The sequence below is a fragment of the Cydia fagiglandana genome, chromosome 14 (genome assembly GCF_963556715.1).
Source record: "Cydia fagiglandana chromosome 14, ilCydFagi1.1, whole genome shotgun sequence".
Lineage (NCBI taxonomy): Eukaryota > Metazoa > Arthropoda > Insecta > Lepidoptera > Tortricidae > Cydia > Cydia fagiglandana.
This window is the reverse complement of record NC_085945.1, coordinates 15172710-15196356: the sequence shown is the minus strand read 5'-3', so window position 1 is coordinate 15196356 and position 23647 is coordinate 15172710. Positions and strand designations below refer to the sequence as shown.

General features: G+C 38.0%; 1 protein-coding gene across 1 annotated transcript in view; it reads left to right on the top strand.

Annotated features, from left to right (window-relative positions):
- Positions 1 to 23647, top strand: part of LOC134670459 (uncharacterized) — a 244205-nt gene that overhangs the window by 179502 nt on the left and 41056 nt on the right. The window contains exon 6 of the mRNA XM_063528285.1: positions 7212 to 8223. Coding sequence (XP_063384355.1) covers positions 7212 to 8223 — 1012 coding nt within the window. The remainder of the gene's footprint in view (positions 1 to 7211; positions 8224 to 23647) is intronic.

Here is a 23647-nt window from a genome sequence, read left to right as displayed (position 1 = left end):
AGGTCTAACAAGGGTAGAAACTGTCAGACTTGTCAGTAACTTGCTGTGTTATCTAGGTCCTCTTTGACTCATCCGCATCTGATTTTCTCATATTTAAATTTAAGTATTAAAACGTAAAAAGAGGCTACAACACTTTCGTGTTTTGACATGGAGGCCAACTCTGATTTAACAATTTGTTAAAGTTTTGATCTTGGTACGATATGAGTTTGACATTCTCACACCTAAATCTGATCATCAAAAGTCAAATAAGTATCGGCCCCATGAAATTTTCAGTGCCACTATTTAGAATTCTTCATAAGTATTATTTTATACGGACCTGCATGGGTATGTCCTTAAACGTCCAAGACCACCGGTGGACGGGCAGCAGCGTCCCTCAAATTCGGTGTACTCGACTGCTATCGCCAACCCGCCTGCCAAGCGTGGCGATTATGGCATTCACCGCCCAAAAAAGCGGGAGGCCTATGTTCAGCAGTGGACGTCTTATGGCTGAGATGATGATGATTATTTTATACCAGTGCATGTAATTTTATTAGTTTATCATTAGCTCCATTCGCCTTATCGCCATTTATCGTCATTACGACACACGACCTGTAATTCTTAAGAGGAAAAGGCAGGTGACAGCCAACGCACATTTGCGTTTGGCTCATAAACTATGAAATGCAACTTGGCACTTGAAAGTTATGAGCAACCTTATCTTGGCAGCAAAATGCAGACCTTGTTGGCTTTTCTCCGTAATGAGGTAATATATCACAGAAAATGAGCATTTACGTTATAAAAGCTGCGTACCCTGGATTCATATTCTATCTTTTAAAAACTCGCCTTGATTTAGTACTCGCAGCGCATATATCGCCCATACACATTTTGATATTTAGGACATACTGAAAATTCCTGGACTGGCTACTTGGAGAAAATAAGTTTTCTCATATATCAGAATCCAGAATCTTTAAGTATGGCCCACATACGTGCTGATGAAATAAATATAACCATTTTCCCACCTATCTAATGATACATATTCGGGCATAATACGTGCATGTCAAAAGGTGAATATTAGGTATTTTAATTTCCGTCATCAGTCCATCGTGGAATAAAAAGAAAGTGTATTTATCTACCGATTAGTCACAAAATGGGAATATGCATTAAATTCGGTTTTAAATTCGACTCGAACTTTAACTTCGATCTCATTAAGAAAATACACATTGGACCAATATATTCGACAGATGGAATTCCACCCTGAGTGAGGACCTCCGATAGTACAGTCGACGTCAAAGATATGTTTACACTTTTGCACCTTACTCCTTTGTAATAAGGCGAAAAGTGTAAACATATTTTTGACGTCGACAGTAGATTGGACCTGCCAATTGAGCAAAATACTCGAGAAGTCGAGATACTAATTCAGTTGTTGTTTTAGTTCGCAATCCTTTGTTGTCCTAGGCACTCATGGAAATAGGATTAGATTTTCGTTTCTTAGGTTTAGGTTTATACCCTTCGTTAGTATTAGATTACTCTAAGTCTGTGACGGACTGTGAAGGCCCGATTCCAAGATTTAAGATACGTCAGTTAATAGATTTAGAAACGATATGGATTAGATATGTCAGTGTCAAATGTATCATTTCTTCAAACTAAAACGTCACTTTTGACACTGACACATCCAATCCATATCGTTTCTAGATCTATTAATTGACGTATCTTGAAGTTCGAATCGGGCGGTGGGAGAGTCTCACGAACACGCCGCCTAATACCCGCTCCCACACAATCGAATTTACGGCGTCCCTTTGTTTGAGTCAAAGTTGTAAGTCATAATGTATTGTTTGTCATATTATCATTAGTTATTCTGAGACCGTTAACATTCAGGATTTTCGTAAGGTCTATAGATAGACTAAGTTAGGTTTGTTTTATGACAAGGCGCCCACCGAGGGTTTCGTGCTTTTGTTGTTTGTTATAGCGGCAATCACGGCTCATGAGATACAGCCTAGTGACAGACAGACGGACGGACAGAAGGACAAACGGACAGGCGAACAGTGGAGTCTTAGTAATAGGGTCCCGATTTTACCTTTGGGTACGGAACCCTAGGAACAATTAAATAGAATAGGAAAAGTAGGAACTATTTCGGCCAAGAAGGCCTGATGAAAGTTGATCTGGTGAAGAAATCAATTGAAAAAATAAATTTTTGGCAAAAATTTCATTTTTGGTACAATTGGTACAAGCTTTTATCGCTGACTGTACTTTTCTTACGACAGACAACCTAATACTCATCGAGACAATTCTAAAAACCCCTAACAAAATTAGGTTGCGTTGTTTCATCACAGAGTTCCTATGGCCACCTCCTGTCTTCATCATCAGCCCAGCTCGATGGTACCATAATATTGCATTGTCAACTGATTTATACATGCATGCAAATTTTCAGCTCAATCGGAAACCGGGAAGTGGATCAAATTTAATTTGCAAGATTTGATTACAGACAACGGTCAGGTGAAACTAAATAAAAGCTTGTAAAAACACGTGTTAAGAGTTCCAATTTCGAATTTACTGTACTTAATCCACCATTTTCTTTAATAAAATTATCTCGATTTCCACGGTCATTCTATATATTTAATTACTGAAACAGAATACAATAAGGAAAAGGCTCTTCCTTTTAAGTAAACGATATCAATAAAACCGATAATTAAAAAATCCCAAAAAAAGAAGGCGGAATATACTTGTAAAGAAGCTCGGAAATTTGTCTTGTTAATATCACGAAAAAATCCGGCGGTTTTTACTTTGATATATTACAGATAATTATTTATTACAATATTTGTTACTCGACACCTAAGGTAGATATTATGATACCCGGATAAATATGTATTAAATATACTTATTAAACATTCACTTATTTCTTATAGTTTCGCAACATAAATAATGTTTTCAAAAACGTCAAACTTCTATGAAATTATGACAAATAAATAACACTTGCATTGCACTACATATGCTATTAAAGTAGTTGCAGACTTTTCTTGGTCTATAGGTACATCAGTACATCATATACATAGGTATTTTATACTGACGGGCCGATTCGAACTTTAAGATACGTCAGTTAATAGATATAGAAACGATATGGATTAGATATGTCAGTGTCAAATGTGACGTTTATTCAAAAAAACTGACACATCTAATCCATATCGTTTCTAGATCAAAAAAGTTAGAATCTGGCAGTGATTCCGATTTCGATATAACAAATCGTTATGGTTTTTATTTCTAAAAGTAGATTAATGTCAAAAAAATAGTTACTCAAAAAAGTACGTTATGGTTTTACACGTTATGGTTTTAAACTGGTTTTTATAAATATTATTTTATTAAAATTTGGAAGACGGTTTGATATTGCAAAAAATTAAGTAATTTCGCTGTAACTATTGTTACTGCAAATATTGTTTAACAACTTTTGCTTCTTATCGGGCACTGATTTAAATGAAATATCGTGAACAGAATTTTAATTTTAATCTGCGTTTGTATTCATGAGGTCATTAAACTTCTTTTTTCTGAGTCTGGCGTGCCTGAACCTGTCTCAACCTGTCTGAGCTCAATTATGAGTGACGTGTCGCAATTTCGAGGCACACGGATATTATTTGATAAAACTCGTTAAATTTGAGTTTATGCTTTGACGTGACGAGTCTAACAAAACGTGACATCACTTATAAAAAACCGGGCAAGTGCGAGTCGGACTCGCGCACGAAGGGTTCCGTACCATAATGCAAAAAAAAAAACAAAAAAAGCAAAAAGAAAACGGTCACCCATCCAAGTACTGACCCCTCCCGACGTTGCTTAACTTTGGTCAAAAATCACGTTTGTTGTATGGGAGCCCCATTTAAATCTTTATTTTATTCTGTTTTTAGTATTTGTTGTTATAGCGGCAACAGAAATACATCATCTGTGAAAATTTCAACTGTCTAGCTATCACGGTTCGTGAGATACAGCCTGGTGACAGACGGACGGACGGACGGACGGACGGACGGACAGCGAAGTCTTAGTAATAGGTCCCGTTTTACCCTTTGGGTACGGAACCCTAAAAATAGCAGGTATATTTTTTTTTTAGAAAAACGTGTTCCAACATAAAGAAAGATGTGTTTCAAAGATGACGACCAGTCTGGCCTAGTGGGTAGTGACCCTGCCTGTGAAGCCGATGGTCCTGGGTTCGAATCCCAGTAAGGGAATTTATTTGTGTGATGATACAGATATTTGTTCCTGAGTCATGGTTGTTTTCTATGTATTTAAGTACATATTTATATATTATATATATCGTTGTCTGAGTACCACCACACAAGCCTTCTTGAGCTTACTGTGGGACTTAGTCAATCTGTGTAAGAATGTCCTATAGGTAATATAAAAAAACCGGGCAAGTGCGAGTCGGACTCGCGTACGAAGGGTTCCGTACCATAATGCAAAAAAAAACAAAGAAAAAAAACGGTCACCCATCCAAGTACTTACCACTCCCGACGTTGCTTAACTTTGGTCAAAAATCACGTTTTTTGTATGGGAGCCCCATTTAAATCTTTATTTTATTCTGTTTTTAGTATTTGTTGTTATAGCGGCAACAGAAATACGTCATCTGTTAAAATTCCAACTATCTAGCTATCACGGTTCGTGAGATACAGCCTGGTGACAGACGGACGGACGGACGGACAGCGAAGTCTTAGTAATAGGGTCCCGTTTTACCCTTTGGGTACGGAACCCTAAAAAGGAGAAAAGATGGCGGCACTTTGTCTCACTCGTTTCACTGTCTGTGAGGAGGAGTCTCGTTATTTCACTTATCATCCAGAATTTTGAGGCCTTTGCGGATACAGTTCGACCCATGGGGATCTTAGGTGTACGAAATTGCCCCTATTTTGCGCCTACTCAAGAGCTTATCTAACTATTTCCATTTCTCAGATCATGGAGATAACAAGTTGAAATGAAAATAGAATAGGTCTGAAATCTATAGACAGAATTAAAAAACTAAAACTTCTTAATATCAAGATAAAATATACTGCCCACACAAAATACCTAACATAGGCAATTAAAAACTGATATTATATACCGGGTGTGGCCTGTAACATGAGCAAATAATTAAAACATAGATTGTACTCCTCAAACGGTGACACTTGTTCAACAACTTTTAAAAATTATGAAGTATTTGTACTCCCTATTTTTCATACAAAATAATATTATCTTCAATGGACGCCATCGCCACGCCATTTCATTGTGATTGACGTTGCTTGTCACGCTTTAAACATAACAAAATTCGTAATACATTGCGTCTTAGAATAAACTTTAAAGTGTATTAAAATCAAACCACAAGTTATTTTTAAAAGTCGCTGAACAAATGTTGGTTAGTATGAGGAGTACAGCCTACAGTTTACATTTTTGCTCATATTACAGGCCACACCCGGTATTAACTTTATCGCTTCATCTTCCTACGCGTCGAAACCTACCATTTCGCCCACACTGTTAACTGACAGTTCGTAAACCTTATTACAAAAGGCATAAGGTCCACCGATGGACAGTTAAGAGTCTTGCTGTTTGTACCTACCATTTATAATAGCTTTTTAAAAAAGAGACGTCTTTAAGTAGGTACACAGACCTACTTTAGAACTCGGCTGTGGAGATACTTATAGGTATCATTATTAGTATAAAGTTTTACTAGATAGTATTAAGTACACCTTGAGCATTATTGTAAAGTGGTTTACCACTTTTCGACTCTATCAATCAGATGATGGAGTCGAAAAGTGGTAGACGACTTTCTTGGACCTTTCCATCATGACCAACTTTGGCCTTTTTTTAAAGAAACAGTGCGGTTACGGGTAAGCAGGTAAATTGCCCTAAAATACTTTAATGTTCACCTGTAAACACGACTCGCCTTAAAAAGGGCATTAATACCTAAATCATGACATAGCGGACATACGTCCACTTTACTCAAACCCGTCATATGGCCGCCACGACCTGTCATTCTGACGCGTCGAATAAGCCCCCTAATCTCGTATGACGCTCTTGAAACACGCGTCTGCAAGTCAAACAAACAACGTTTCGTAATTTTATGTGTCTGTTTACCCCCTCGTTAGTAACATGCCGTTATCTTTAGTACGAAGCATTTGACAAACACTTGGTTGAAGGATATACGAGTTAAGTAGGATTTATACAGGAACTTTTTCAATGCTCAGCCTTACTGACATGGGTCACGTTGGTAATCATCCCCGAAAACGAGAAAAAACTTTTGGCAGTCTACTTACATTTAAGCGGTCGGTCTAGAGACGCCCTCCGAATGTCACTTTGAATGCGAGCGATACGGATTGCAATTTTTTAATAACCTAAATGAATTTATTAATTAAATGTACACATTGTGTAAAATATTTAATTTAAATTATAATATTAAAACTAAATTTAAACCTAGAAATAAAACAAAATCTATAAAATATACCTACAAAAACCAAATCAATTTCAAAGAGAATATCCCTTGTAACAAGTCGGACTGCGGCATGGACCCCATGACACTGGCGGCGTTACCTCTCTGTATCGCAAGGGAAATACGTTGAAAGAGGTACGCACCAGCCCTGTGGTCCCCTGTGGACTGCACTACAATTTTTTTATATTAAAGGAAAAATGGAAAAATTCAACTTGACTCGGAGACTCCGGTGTCGTTAAAATGAAACAGTCTTTCGGTAGATGTCGCTAGATGCCACCCCGAGGCATGAACCTATACTTATATACATAAAGCTTACAAACAAATTGAGGGCACTTCCGAGCAAAAAGATGTTTGACAAAAACAAATCTAATTAAATTTTTCAATTTTAAAACCCGTGTCTATTTGCTTGCGTTATATCTAGGGCATCTGCAGTTGTAATATTATGTCAAGATAACTATGTTATATTCTCCGTCTGTCCCTCTACGGTTTTATAGTCGACATATGTTTTCATTTATATAAGTAATATCGGAGAAGTCATAAAATGTTTCACTTGGTTAAAGGTAATTAGTTTTAAATGCAAATTTTAATGTAATTACCTTTCACATATGGATTATTTCTGGCATAAATTAATTTCATTCATTCATTTCAAAGGTAATTTTAACTGTGGTGATGGCAGATTTTGAACTCTAAAACTAAGTTAATTATGTATATGCCCGTAAAAGGCTATTTTATGCAGTCTAGCTACACATATAAATCCGATCTCTACGAGCATGAAAACTGAAAACAAAATTAATTGTTACAGCGGCGGTGGTGGTCGCATTCTTCGTGTGCTGGGCGCCGTTCCACATCCAGCGTGTGTTCTACGTGTATGGCCGCCAGCACCCCAAGTACGAGCTGATCAACGAGCACCTGTTCAACATCGCCGGGGCGCTGTACTACGTCTCCGCCACCGTCAACCCGATACTGTACAACGTCATGAGTGGCAGGTCAGTCAGATATATCTACGTGTACCGCCAGCACCCCAAGTACGAGCTGATCAACGAGCACCTGTTCAACATCGCCGGGGCGCTGTACTACGTCTCCGCCACCGTCAACCCGATACTGTACAACGTCATGAGTGGCAGGTCAGTCAGATATATCTACGTGTACCGCCAGCACCCCAAGTACGAGCTGATCAACGAGCACCTGTTCAACATCGCCGGGGCGCTGTACTACGTCTCCGCCACCGTCAACCCGATACTGTACAACGTCATGAGTGGCAGGTCAGTCAGATATATCTACGTGTACCGCCAGCACCCCAAGTACGAGCTGATCAACGAGCACCTGTTCAACATCGCCGGGGCGCTGTACTACGTCTCCGCCACCGTCAACCCGATACTGTACAACGTCATGAGCGGCAGGTCAGTCAGATATATCTACGTGTACCGCCAGCACCCCAAGTACGAGCTGATCAACGAGCACCTGTTCAACATCGCCGGGGCGCTGTACTACGTCTCCGCCACCGTCAACCCGATACTGTACAACGTCATGAGTGGCAGGTCAGTCAGATATATCTACGTGTACCGCCAGCGCCCCAAGTACGAGCTGATCAACGAGCACCTGTTCAACATCGCCGGGGCGCTGTACTACGTCTCCGCCACCGTCAACCCGATACTGTACAACGTCATGAGTGGCAGGTCAGTCAGATATATCTACGTGTACCGCCAGCATCCCAAGTACGAGCTGATCAACGAGCACCTGTTCAACATCGCCGGGGCGCTGTACTACGTCTCCGCCACCGTCAACCCGATACTGTACAACGTCATGAGTGGCAGGTCAGTCAGATATCTCTAATCCACTATAACTTGGATCTTTTTTAATTCGAGATTGAATATCGGCCCTGTTCCAACTTTAAGATACGTCAGTTAATAGATCTAGAAAAGATATGGATTAGATATGTCAGTGTCAAACAAGTGTCAAAATTGACGTTTCTTCAAACAAATACGTCACTTTTGACACTTGTTTGACACTGAGATATCTAATCCATATCGTTTCAATATCTAGTATTTGACGTATCTCATTGTTCGAATACGGCTGTTTGCATCTTTTAGGTAAGCATGATCCATCCTAGACTGCATCGGTATTTGCCATCAGGTGAGATTGTGGTCAAATGCTTTCCTTTATTAATTTGTGGTTTTTTATTGAGCGACATGTTCACCTCGGTGACAAGCTCTAAAAATAAAGAGAAAAAAAAATGATTTCCTTTTAAAAAAAAATTAATAAACTTTAAAAAAGCTTTTCATATAAGTTCGATGATTATGTTTTGATCTGCGTGACAGCAAGTAATTTCAACTCAAGTAAATATTTTCATGTTCAAATTTAGTAAAGTCGTTGAATACATCATGGTATTCAATTATTCATGGTTCCTATTATGTTCCATCAGAATATATTGTGACGTCGTTTGCCTAAGTTCAATCATTAATTTTAATGAGCCCTATTTCAGTCCTCTTCCCACTCGGCGTTAAGCCTCAATAGCTGAAACTAAACTAATATTAAGTATAGGTTATATATAGGTCCTTGCGGGCTTGGTTTCCGCAACTCTCAACCTATTTTGCGTGATGGGTTGGCGGCACTATTCTTGCCAACCCAACTCTAACAACATGCGTAATATTAAATATTAATATTATAAATAGGCCTTAGGCCTTTAGGTATCATCTGTGTCAGATGTTTTAAGCAGCATCCTGGTTACTACACTTGCGTTTGTGGCTGTAAAGCCCTATACGAGAGAGGATCCCACGTCCACACACGCGGCAGGTGTATGCTCCCCCAGGTGGGCGGGGGTTGGAGGCCTGCTCGTGGCGCCTCGTGCGTTTTTTAGGGTTCCGTACCCAAAGGGTAAAACGGGACCCTATTACTAAAGCGCCCTCCACACTCGTGCGCGAATCGGCGGAACAAGTGTGGCGTCGATTTTCGCAGACAGCGAAATCGACTCCACACTCGCGTTCGCGGCTTCGCCCGCGATTCACGCACATAGTCTGGAGGGGGCTTAAGACTTCGCTGTCCGTCCGTCCGTCCGTCCGTCTGTCCATCCGTCCGTCCGTCCGTCTGTCCGTCCGTCCATCCGTCCGTCTGTCACCAGGCTGTATCTCACGAACCGTGATAGCTAGACAGTTGAAATTTTCACAGATGATTTATTTCTGTTGCCGATATAACAACAAATACTAAAAACAGAATAAAATAAAGATTTAAATGGGGCTCCCATACAACAAACGTGATTTTTGACCAAAGTTAAGCAACGTCGGGAGTGGTCAGTACTTGAATGGGTGACCGTTTTTTTTTTGCTTTTTTTTGTTTTTTTTTTGCATTATGGTACGGAACCCTTCGTGCGCGAGTCCGACTCGCACTTGCCCGATTTTCTTTTAATGAGGAAAACCAGGCATCGTCGTGCTATAAATATTAATATTACGCTTATAATTATTCATTAATATTATTCATTGAAATTTTATCCCGTGACACCAATTTTCTTACTCAAACGACACTTTTTTTATCTACTATGCTTTATACAACAACTACTAAGCTGTCAATAATATTTTTATCTACTCGTCGACTATAATTCTTGAATTAAGATTTCATATACCAAACTTCAATTGGGTATTTTTAATGTGTGGGCTCCCAACTCAACTATAATATTCATTACGATACAGTTTAGTCAACTATAATGAAATTGACCAATCACAGCTCTCCGCGATCGAGAGGACGAAACAAAACCATAGCTCAAATTAATTATTTATTTTAGGTTGTATAGTAGAAACAATTGGTTCATAAGTCAGAAACGAGCATGTGACACCCTTAAAATAGCAACATCCATAGACTACGAAAACCACTTAGTGTTGCTTGTTAGTCTCCATAGGCTACGGTGGCCAAAACCGAGAAAACAACTGTCTAAAAATTGAATTTAGCGCGGAGCAAGTACCAGGGCCTCATGAGTTACGAGAAGGTGTCGTTGACCAACGCGCCGGGCGCAGCGCCGGGGGCGCGTACCAGTATTAAGGTATCGTGGCTGCTCGCGTATCTTAGCTGTGAATACTTTTGGTTTGATTTGTTTGTATGATTCTACTAGTTTAAAGTATTATTTTTTTTGGCTCGTAGATAAAGTATTGTATACAATAGTGATATAATCAAGCTTTTCAATCTCGTACCTAACTTAGGCAACTCAGCAAGCTTCGTTGCCTAAACACGGTACTCGACTGAAAAGCTCTCTATTATATCACGATTGTATAAAATACTATTAAAGACATTCGGCACAAACTTTTGCAAATCGATCTGTACGAGTGAGTACTTAAAGATACCTCACAAGTCTCTCATATAAGAAAAAACCGGCCAAGTGTGAGTCGGACTCGCGTTCCAAGGGTTCCGTACATTAAGCCCGACTGACGCTTGACTGCACATTTCTAATAGGTTTTTCTGTCATGTATAGGTAAAGAACTATTTAGTGTATTATTTTTTTTCAAAATTTTAGACCCAGTAGGTTCGGAGATAAGGGGGGGGAGGAAAATGGTAATTTTTTGGTTATTTTCTTAAATGACTGCGAACCTATGTATTTTATAATTATAAAAAAACATGTCCATCTTTGGGTTACTAATTTACATATGTGTACCAAATTTCAACTTAATTGGTCCAGTAGTTTCCGAGAAAACAGACGGACAGACAGACAGACGAGTGATCCTAAGGGTTCGGTCTTTTCCTCTTGAGGTACGGAACCCTAAAAAAGGGTAAATAATATCGACAAGAGTGTCGGATATCTATCTTCAGCACAAATAACTGTCCGTTTATGTATCCAGCAAACGTTGGCCTTTCGCAGTGAGAGCTTTGTTATTTACTTACTATCTCATTTCTAATATTTGTGTCTGACGCAATAGGCTACTTTTCTACTTAGTCAAATCAGCTTCTTTTTAGGGTTCCGTACCCAAAGGGTAAAAACGGGACCATATTACTAAGACTCTGCTGTCCGTCTGTCTGTCACCGGGCTGTAACTTGAGAACCGTGATAGCTAGAGAGTTGAAAATGTTCACAGATGATGTTTTTCTGTTACCGCTATAACAACAAATACTAAAAACAATATAAAATAAATATTTAAGTGGGGCTCCCATACAACAAACGTCATTATTTTGTCTTTTTTTGCGTAATGGTACGGAACCCTTCGTGCGCGAGTCCGACTTGCACTTGGACGGTTTTTATTTAGGTATGTGTACGTATGTATGAATTTGCCGTGGGGCTTAGACAATTTGTGTAAAAATGTCCTATAATATTTATTTATTTTTTATGTCAAATTTATTTGCTAATATAGAATTTATATGAAAAGGTGTATAGTGACGTCATGTTCAACTCACCTACTTGCCTTTAGGTACTACATTTCGATCCGATTGATTAAATTAAAATAGGTAGTGTTTGAGTGCACGATGTGAAATTATTTATTTTAAGTAGAAGAAACATCCCTATCGTTTTCTAAATTCTAAGAAGGGAATCCAATTACAGTGATGTTTTAGTCACCTTAACAAGTTTTTGCTAACGATTAGAATAACACTTACAAATTCGGCTTACAATTATTTTATCTTTTTACAAAAAATATATCCATTTAGGTATAATGTTTTCATTATATTTCTATTTATTTATTTTTCTTCTTAGGCTAGGTCATTTATAACATGAATATAAAAGTAAAATACAAAAACACATAAAAAACAACAAAAAATAAGTATAAACACATTATAAAAAACCTAACCTAGGGTGCCGCCAGCAGCGGGGCAGGGCCCAAGCTGCCGGTGGTCAGGGCCGCAGAGAGAGGAACCGGCGGACTATGTTTTCATTTATTTTTATGGATTCTTTGTTCGTAATATCATATATTCTCATTTATTTATTATAATTTATATACTAGAATCTACGACTCTTCTGTTTCTGCACTTATCTGTGCAGAAACAGAAGAGTCGTAGAAAGCATTGGATCCCATACATTTCACGACTCTTCTCTTTCCGCACAAACTCTCCCTTAAAAATCGCAGTAATATTACAAAATGGCGGAGCATTTGTATCGTAAACAACGTTTATTTTGGCTATATGAAAGTGCTCACAAAAATGACAAACTCACTTTTAAGATATTACGAGTATATTGCACAATACACCATGACTAGCGCAAGCGAGGAAACGCGAGAAAATTTATGTAATCGCCGAGGGAACAAATTTTGCTGCCGGAAAAGTATCTTCAATCACTTTTTTTGGCTTGCTTATGTTAAATCATCCTGCATAGCCAGAAAAAGCTTTGCTGTCATAATGCGCAGTTGCTTTTTAGGGATATACGAAGTGCTCATTAGTCCCTACTCCCTACTAAGTGTAGAGAGTGTAAATATTTAAGGCAAACGTATATGCCTATTTTTTAAGAAGTACCGTAAAACGGGGTGAGTAGGTTTCGCGGGGTGAGTTGGGTTATGAATGGGGAGAGAAGGTTTGAGAGGGGGGTGAGAAGGGATTTTAAGGCTACTGCTACAAAAATAATGTATTCCAATTTAAAATGGAGCTATAGTAATACGCATAATAATAAAAATCGATCCAACAATCTTCCAAAATCACCTTTGTATGAAAACCCCTCTCACCCCAAATACGAGGCACTACGGGGTGAGGTAGGTTTTCCTCTTTATCGTCAAAGTTATGAAATGCAACTACCCAAAATAAAATAAAAAGTAAAATACAAATGTCCGGAACACTTATTATATACACCATTCAGGTTTCATATGTAAAAATAAAATGTTATCGAAGTTTGAATTTCAGTTTTGACCCTACTCACCCCATTTTACGGTATGAGTTTTGAACGTGTCTGTATAAGATCCAGCAAAAAAAAAGTTTATTTATAACCACTCACATGCTTTTGGTAACTGTAGCTACCAGCTGTCACCCTTATTTTATTATAATAATAGAGGTCACTGAAAAATATCAAGCATGTGATGTATCCAATGAATTTTATGATGTCGTAACTTCTTAAGGGCCACTTGCACCAATAACTAACCCGGGTTTAACCGATTAATCCTGGAGTTACCTGGAGATGGTAACCATTTACCAGTACAATTTGACACTGGGTTACCGGCTTAACCATTAATGGTTCGGGTTTGTGGGCTAAGCCTCTTATGACTCCTCTACACGATGGCCCAGCGCCGGCCAATCCAACGGACGCATTTATGCGTTAGAGGGAGCAAGTGATATTGCTATCTCATTCTACCGCATGGCTGCGTCCCTTGGAGCGGCCGGCGCTGGGCCATCGTGTAGAGGACCCATTAACTTTTTCATACTAAAATAGTTTTTGACTCACTTTAGCGACACCACCTGCCGTATTCGAACTTCAAGATATTCACAAGCGACGACACGTAAGATCCATTCTAGATACGTTATAGTTTAGATATCAACTAGTTCTCTTTTGCAGCGCAATTCGGGCAGCCAATGTCACTTTTACGTTAGATAGAGTAATCTATTAGATGTGAATTGGATCTCTAAGTCATATCCTGTGGAAAACGTTCAAGAGTATCTCCAGAATCGCGCAAATGTCAAAGACAGGTTAGATCTTCAACATATCGTTATCGTATCTTGGTGATGTCTAAAAGATGTCTAATAGATGTCTATTTCTAATCCGAATCGGGCCCTATATATAGGTGTGGTCAATAACGCGTAAAACATTTACTTGGACACTACGTTTCAGGTCCGATACTTATTCCTCTCACTCTTAAAGCTAGTGCATTAAGGTTCATATTCCTATAAAACTTATATATTTTAAACATGACTTTTGCCCCAAATCCACGAAAACATTAGCTTATAAAATGACGTATCTCAGATGAAAGTCGTTGTCACTTACGTCCTTTACTAACTTATAGTTCCATAGAAAAACTTGCGGCTCGATTCGGGAAATGAATTAGAGACTCGCTAGATATGAAATAGTAAAGATATGTGACGTTCCACTGCAAAAGGTACCGTGGGACGTCACATATCTTTAGGTACTATATCGTTTCTAGTTAATCTCTAATTCATTCCCGAATCGCGCCGTTGTGTATTCACTGGCCTGAAACTCACAAGTGCTTCCACTTAGGTATAGTGGATACTCTTGCGCACGCCACGCAAAATTCAACCTTGTATCAATGCCACAAAGTTTTATTTAAGTAAAAGAATTACTATACGATTTTATACAGTTATTTCCACGTTAGATGGAAAAGGTTTCAGAATGGATGGCCCTTACGTGTGAATATCATGCGCTATTTGTAACCCTCCGACTGTTGACTTTGTGACAAAATGTGAACCGATGTAGGACGGAAAAATGGACGTCTGAAAGGAATGGCTGTAGGTCGGGTGACAATATTTATTATAGGTATACCAGTGACCGGCCCGGCTTTGCTCGGATTACACATTCTAACTTCATTCTAAGAGTGACATTCCATTTCCAACTGCAGCTGCAATACTGTTCATCTTACTATGGAAATTGACAATGACAGCGACGCGTTTCCATAGTAAAATGAACAGTATTGCAGCTGCAGTTGGAAATGGAATGTCACTTTAACTCTAACTTTAAGATACGTCAATTAATAGATCTAGAAACGATATGGATTAGTCAGTGTCCAACAAGTGTCAAAATTGACGTTTCTTCAAACAAAAACGTCACTTTTGACACTTGTTTGACATTGACATATCCAATCCATATCGTTTCAATATCTAGTATTTGATATATATCATTGTTCGAATACTGCTGTCACTCTATTGATAGGTGAAAACCGCATGTTCATTCGTTCAGTAGCAGCAGTTTTTGAGTTTATCGCGAACATACAAACATACAGACAGACGCGGCGGAGGACTTTGTTTTATAAGGTGTAGTGATAGTGGAAAGAAGATACATACATACATACATACATATAATGACGCCTATTTCCCGGAGGAGGAGGAGAGCTACGATCCTGACATACCTCTTTCGCTTCCTTCACATTCATAGAGAAGATCAGTCGAAAAAATGGCACCATACCTTCGGCCTATCGTCGAGTGGCGATACTTTTTGATATTTAACAATGTTAACACATATCGGTCAAAAACTAAGAACCAAAGTCCAATGGCGTTCTAAAATTGTTAATCATTTATGTCGAAAGATGTCAGCAAATATACTGATTACATAATTTACTCTGACAATATTCCTCTAGTCTAAATTCTCTTTGCCTTAATGAAACCTGTCGTTAATCGTTAGCCATATCACTGACTTTCAATAAAGAGGTCGAATCTGCCAATATACCGGGTGTGGCCTGTAATATGAGCAAAAAATTTAACTGTAGGCTGTACTGCTCATACTGATAAACATTTCTTTAGCAACTTTTAAAAATAACTTGTGGTTTGATTTTTAATACACTTGAAAGTTTATTCTAAGACGCAATGTATTGCGAATTCTGCTATGTTTAAGGCGTGACTGTGAAGAAGCAGTGTCAATCACAATGATATGGCGTGGCGATGCCTCCATTGAAGGTAATATTTATTTTGTATGAAAAATAGGGAGTCTAAATACTTCATAATTTTCAAAAGTTGTTGAACAAAAGTGTCACTGTTTGAGGAGTACAATCTATGTTTTATTTATTTGCTCGTGTTACAGGCCACACCCGGTATTTGACATCCAATTTCGGCCGTTTGAAATTGAGCGATAATTAAACTATTTCATTACTAGCTTTGTCGTGCCGACGAATTTGGCCTTGTTTGTCAAGACGATGAGCTGTCAAATGTGTTTGACAGGTTATCATGTTTGAAGGACGAACGGCGTAAAGTTCAAGGCCAAGTGGCGGTAATACTCTTTTTATACGTCGGTAAACCATGGTAAACGGTCACCGTAGCCTATGGACGCCAGCAACTCCAGAGGTGTTTTATGCGAGTTGCCGACGACAGTGGTTTTTTGAAGAACCCCATACTGTACTCTCTCGAGAAAACTTCCGTTCCTCAGCCGTAATTGTAGATTTATCCAAATTTAAAAATTAGTTATGGTTTTGATCTTGATGTGGATATTCAGTCTGGGGGCTTAGTCAACATGCCAATCGTTTACGCTACGACAACGAAATGCTTTCTGTCTCTCTATCACTCTTACATTTACGATAGAGAAAAAACTGTTATTCGTGCACGCAAAATGTCCTAACAATATCTAAACTTTTACAAATTATAAAATCTGCAAACCGAAATAAAAGAAAATATTTTCATAGAAATTACCTAATCCAATTTGTCCTTAAAGTTATAACTTATAGTAAAGTTTGAATATCGAAGACGGATTCTAATTTTTAATAATCTCTCTGCCGCAGATGGCATATCTAGTGAATCTCTAATTCATTTCCCGAAGCGCGGCGTTACGGCTCGATTCGGGAAATGAAGTAGACACTCACTAGATATGAAATAATAAAGATATGTGACGTTTTACTGCAAAAGGTACCTAATGGCGACCGGCGCTTACGTCGCATAGTTCCGGTAAGGGCATTTATTTGCGTGATGAACATAGATATTGGTTCCCGAGTCATGGCTGTTTTCTATGTATATAAGTATGTATTTATCTATATACGTATGTATATCGTGGTCTAGTATCCATAGTACAAGCTTTGCTTAGTTTGGGGCTAGGTCGATTTGTGTAAGCTTGTACTGTAACCTGTAAACCTACGAAAATGTACCCGGCTGGTTACATAATACTTAGGGATGTATAAAATAAAGAAAACACAAGAATCCACTTGATAGTCGATTTATTTCTTCTCCTACATACCCTAAAATTACAACTTCTAGCTCAGACTGCTAACGGTAGAGCTGTTGGTTCAATAATATCTGTATCCTTACACTTAGGATAAACCACCAACAATCTAGTTGTTTAATAAAATTTTATTCAGATAATTATAATACGAAAGTTACACCTGAGCATTAAATTTGGCAAGTAACACTGTCCATTAGATCACAGTAAACCCTAGTTATGTTATTAAAGTTATTCATTATAAATGAGACAAAAGCAAAAGGTTACCGATCTATGACAATAATAAAATTGGACTTCAAGTAAACTATGAGCGTACTAAGGGCTACCTAAGGGCTACCTAAGGGCCAACACATACCTGTTGCCACAGACGATGTTAATTCCTCCAAGTTAACTCGTCTGCATTCCGCCAGACGAACGAGACAGATGATCTAAAATATAACAAATATCATGAGATTTAGCTTTGTACACAACTGCTGACAGACACCTAAACACTGAACCGAATCATAACACTTACGGAAAAGTCTGCAGCAGTCAAGAATAGCATTTGGGTCGGAACTCGTGACAATGGCCATGAAAGGCGTCCCGATCTTGAGAAGACCCGTCTCTTACATCAGCTTGCCACGCTCATGGGCACACACCTCTCTCCTCAGCAACATTTGCCTCGATCTATTAAACCCCAGTATCCAATAATATATATCAATATGTATCTCTGGAACTATATACAGCGACAATGGATTTCCACTGAGTTTTATATTAATATATTCTAATTTTTGTAACAAACAATATTATGTTCTGACACTCATCAATGCCGTCTTTTCTTCTCATTCTATTTTCCTTCCATTTCAAATTTAGTGCTCTTTTCAACACGAACTGCACGTTGCCAGTCCTATTGTGCTACCCTTTAAACATGTAGGTTTAATTAACTAACGACACAATATCAAGAAAAAAGGTGAAATACAAATATTTATATTTGTACCTAAACTATAATTAAATTAAATCCTGTTCAATATTTCTAAAAAGAAATTAACACTAACAGAAATAACAAAACAACGAAGTTCCACCTAAACCACTAGCTGGCGCTATGTGACAATACCCCCCTTCCAACAAGAAGGTTCACTAATATCAAACAACATATCGACGCTTATCATGAATAGTGACACAAAACAAAATGAAACGCCATTCGATTTTAAATCTTACCAGTAAAAGATAGAATATTAAATGCAATAGCATTTCATTTTTAGTTGTACCACTGTTCATGATAAGCAACGATATATTAGTGAACTTGCCTGTCCTCAGGCACGATTAACCTTAAACTAACTATAAACCTACCTAACTTCTACCATGTACCTATATTCCCGGATGACCGCTTTGAAATAAATTCAAAACTTTGCGACGACAAAATCAAGCAGAACCAACAACCAATAAAGTCAACACTACTTGATCCCAAAACAACCTGCCGCGCGAAACTTTTCATCAAAGTACATATGAACTAAACGACTTACCAAACTGTACAACCTGACAGTTGTTAATAAATAACCATTAACAAAACTACTACCAACTACCAAGTGAAATTTTATATAAATCTAAACTTTAATACAACCAACGGTTGACGATAACCAAACCTTTGTGTCACTTACACAGAGTAAGATAAACAATTGACATACAAGTACTTCTGTTATAAAACTTGAAAGTTTTAACAATTCTCCAATCAGAACAAAATATCTAACCAACAACCTGATACAAAAATAATGTTAGATAAACCCCAAACTAGACTGTCTCAACACAACTTTTTTATAAATTCTGCCAATACATAAATCCTTTCATAGGTAAAACACTCATACAATCATCATACTTACTACCAGTAATATTTCCTCTTAAATATTACTGTTGCAACTTTCACTTTTGTGTTTTCATATTAATACTATGAAAACGCAACGAGAGAATTAAATTGTTTGTTGACAGTTCAAGCTTTAAAATCTTTGACATGCCAAGAGCCAAGTGAACGACCATCCATGGCCTCCAGCTCGTAAACCAATGGTGATAAAACTTTGGTGATCCTACACTGCACAAACTTTGGAGCTAACTTCGCCATTTTAAACTTTTGTGCGTCACTTTGTGTATAATTTGTTTTCCAGACAATATCACCCACCTTAAAACTAGCATGTCTACGTCTTAAGTTATAATGTGAAGCATTCTTTGCATGAGCATTTAATAAATGCTTCCTAACCTCCTCAAATACATTTTTTAAATACCCAAATTCGCCAGCATACTCCTCTCTTGGTATATCAAGAGAATAATCGGCTTGAGTATCTTTGTAAAAGTTACCGTTAATTACAGGTTCTCTTGCATGTACCAAAAAAAATGGTGAAAATCCAGTTGACTCATTCACCGCACTGTTTATGGCAAATTGTATTTCAAACAAGTGCTTATCCCAAGACCGATGATTATCTTGAACATAAGAAGCCACTGCTGTCATTATCGTTTTGTTGTATCTCTCAACAAGGTTAACTTGTGGTGTATACCTAGGAGTATAATGATGTGGTGAATGTTTTGGAATATTGTAACGTTCCAGCAGCTTCCGGAACTCAGTTCCCGTAAATTGTGTACCATTATCAACAATTACGGTCTCTGGGACTCCATGTGCCAATATAACGTAATTTTCAAAGTTCTTAGCGACAATTGCACTCGTAGCACGTCTCAAAGGAAACAAGAGTGTGAACTTTGAAAAACAACATGTTACTACCAGTAAAAACGTATAACCAGACTGAGATCGTGGCAAAGGTCCAACTAAATCAACCGAAACCACCTGAAAAGGTCTACCACAAACTTTAGGTTTTCCCATTAACCCTATGGTTCGCTTAGTGGAGTGTTTATAAGCAGAACAAGTATTACAGTCCTTGATGAATTTTTCTATCTCATTGAACATTCCTGGCCAATAAAACCGTAAACATATTCTCCTATGGGTTTTAAATACACCTAAGTGTCCTGCAGTTGGCATCGAATGATATTCCTCTATTATTTTTCGTCTGTGTTCTTTCCTTACCACTTCCTTCCAATCAAACTCTGAAGTTAAACTATACTTACTTTTACTGTAGCGGTACAGTTTCTGGTCTATGATTTGAAAATTTGGTACATTCGCAGGATGTTCTAGGCACGTTTTAAAAATTTTATCATACCATAAATCTTCTACCGTGTCTTGTTGACTCGTGTTAATAACATTAACCGGCAAGAGTCTTGACAATGCATCAGGAACCACATTGTCAGTGCCCTTCCTATGTTCTATCTCGAAGTTAAACTGAGATAACCTACACCCCCAACGTGCTAATCTGCCTGACGGATTTTCTAATTTTAAAAACCACTTTAATGATGCATGATCCGTGATGACCTTAAATTTCCTTGTACCTAAATAAGCCTGAATTTTTTCTACTACAAATATCACTGCCAACGCCTCTCTTTCTGTCGCACTATAGTTCCTCTCAGCTTTGTTTAGCGACCTGCTGACATAAGCTATAGGGTGATCTTTACCCTCAATTTCCTGCGATAGCATTCCACCAAGGCCATAAGCAGATGCATCACAGTGAACGGAAAAAGGCTTCTCAAAGTCCGGCACGGCTAAAATTGGTGCTGAAACAAGTGCATCCTTCAACTTATTGAACGATTGCTCCGCTTCATCCGACCAACTAAATTTAGGCTCATGTTTTCCCCTATTAACTGTTAATCTGTTCAGTGGGGCAGCAATTGTCGAAAAATTACGGATAAACCGTCTGTACCACGAGCAAGTGCCGAGAAATACTTTAACATCATGAGCTGATGACGGAGTGCGAAAGTTCAAGATAGAAGACACCTTATCAGGATCGGTTCGCAACCCATTTTCATCGACCACATAACCTAAATACTTTAATGAGCTTCGGAAAAAATTACATTTTTTACGATTTATCGTTAAATTTGCTAACTTTAATTTTCCAAGTACTCGATTCAAAAGCAACAAATGTGTATCGAAATCTGATGAACAAATAACAATATCATCAATATAGCAAAATACCTTGCCATTCTCTACATCTGAACAAAAATTTTGATGAAAAAGCATATCCATTAACCGTTGTTGCCTCGCAGGCGCCCCGCAAAGACCAAAAGGCATAACCTTAAACTTAAAGGCCCCCCTGCCAACAACATTGAATGTGCTTTTATCTTGAGAATCTTTATTCAATGGTATTTGCCAAAAACTTGCTGATAAATCCAAAGACGATAAGAATCTCGCCTCTTTAAGGCTATCTAAAATTTGTGGTATATATGGAATAGCATATGAATCACCCTTAGTAACCGAGTTTAATCTCCGACAATCCAAACAAAACCGCCAGTCACCGTTTGATTTCTTAACTAAAATGACCGGATTATTCCAAGGACTTTCACTAGCAGTTACCACGTCAAGCTCAAGCATTCTATCCAATTCTTTATTTAACGCAACTCTCTTTTCTGGTGAAAGAGGATACTGCTTGGCCTTGATTGGTAAGGCATCGCCTGTGTCTATCACGTGTTCAATTAAAGTTGTCCTACCCAAACCTTTGTTTTCCGCTGAAATGTTTTCAAATCTCTTAATTACTGACGATGCTAATTCCCTTTGAAACGGCATTAAATTATCAAATGATGTTAGCGTGTGAATTTGTTTTTCATTAATTTGATAACTATAAAATGTTTTTGGAACTTTCCTGTAATCGATATTATTAAAAATTTCAGGCGCTAACCTATACGCTTTCCAAAAATCACAACCGAAAATTACATTCGAAACAATTGATGGTACGACATGAAACTTAATTATATGAGTTACATTATTAAAAGTGACCGGTAAATAAATTACCCCTAACGAATCTACTTTAAATCCGTTAGCAACTGTGCAAGAAACTTGATTTTCCTTAACCAAAGTAAAACCCAGTTTTTCAAAGTAAGTGTGTGATGAATTTCCTAGCAAAGAAACGCAAGCTCCAGAATCTAATAATCCTATAATCTGTTCTTTCCCTACACTCACTTGAAGATAAGGTCTAATATCGTCCTCATTAGTAGCAAATAAGACTGTGGCAATTGATCCGTAGCTGTAATATTTTTCAATCGCCGCCAATACCTGCATGTTTTGCGTGCTATTGTCACAGTCTAAGTCTACTAGTTTTTTTGGTCCTTGTTCTTCATTTGAGGACAATCCGCTTTAAAATGATCGTCTTTTCCACACTTAAAACAACCACGTTGAATGCACTTTTTAAAATTATGATTTGTTTTCCCGCACTTAAAACAAACCTTCCTAGTATTAGAACGTACCTCACCTCCGTTTGACATCTTTGACGTAGACGTCTGTGAACTCTGTGGTACATCACTAGATGCTTTATTTGACATTTGCTTTTCACCATATTTGTGTTTATTATTACTGCAAGATTGACTAATGCAATTAGATGGATCAGATTGATTAAAAGAAGAAATAGCCGAAACTCCTGGCTGTGTCTTCTTTTGTGGTTTATACAAGAATTCAGGTGAGATAACTTCATAATTATTCTTCTGCGGTTCTTTAAAGTTTAAACAACGCTGCCTAGTAACTTCAATAATCCTACATTTCTCCTGCAATTCCTCTATTGACCTGATATTCACCAAGGCTAACTGTTGAGAGTAAAACGGACGTATATTTCTTTGCAATATATCCAATTTTTCTTTTTCAGATAAAGGCGTACTCAGCCTATTAAACATTCCTGACATTAATGCAAAATAAAGATGAAGTGGCTCATCTTCTCCTTGTGTACGAACACGGATCTCATTTGCTAACTTATAATCATACTCTGTATCCTGAAAATCACTCAACAACAACAATGCAAGTTCCTGCCATGATGACACCTTATTCCTGTTTGCACGGAACCAAATAAGAGCCTGATCCGAGAACAACCTTGCTGCAGAATACAAAAGTTTGGAATCTGAAACTCCATCAGCCTGCTGAAGATCTTGAACATTTTCTAAAAATGTCTTCGGGTCCGTGTGTCCGTTGAACTTGAGATTCCATTTCAAAATGCTTTTATGACCACGATCCGACTCCGACACGACCTGTCCTTCCACAAAATTACCTGAAGAACCTTCACCTGTCGTTAACAAAGAAGTCACCTTACCGACGTTATCAAGTTTAGTCAAAAAACCGTCAAGTGTTTGGGTCAATTTCTGAACACGATTTTTTTTCTGTCCGTGATGAAAATCGCGGGTTAGCATCAGATAATACTTACCATTTTTTTTTTACATAAAGAAGCCACACTTTCACACCGGGTTCCATATGAATTCACTGATTAATTGGTTTTTAGAGTACACTTAAAAATACCTAAAGGCTCAAATTACTACTCCCGTGCCCTGTCCGGAATCTACTTTTGAGCATAATGAAAAATCCTACGAAAAATTCTACATTAGTATCACTAATTTTGGGTCAAATACTTAAACTAGATGATATTTACTATCACTGAGCAC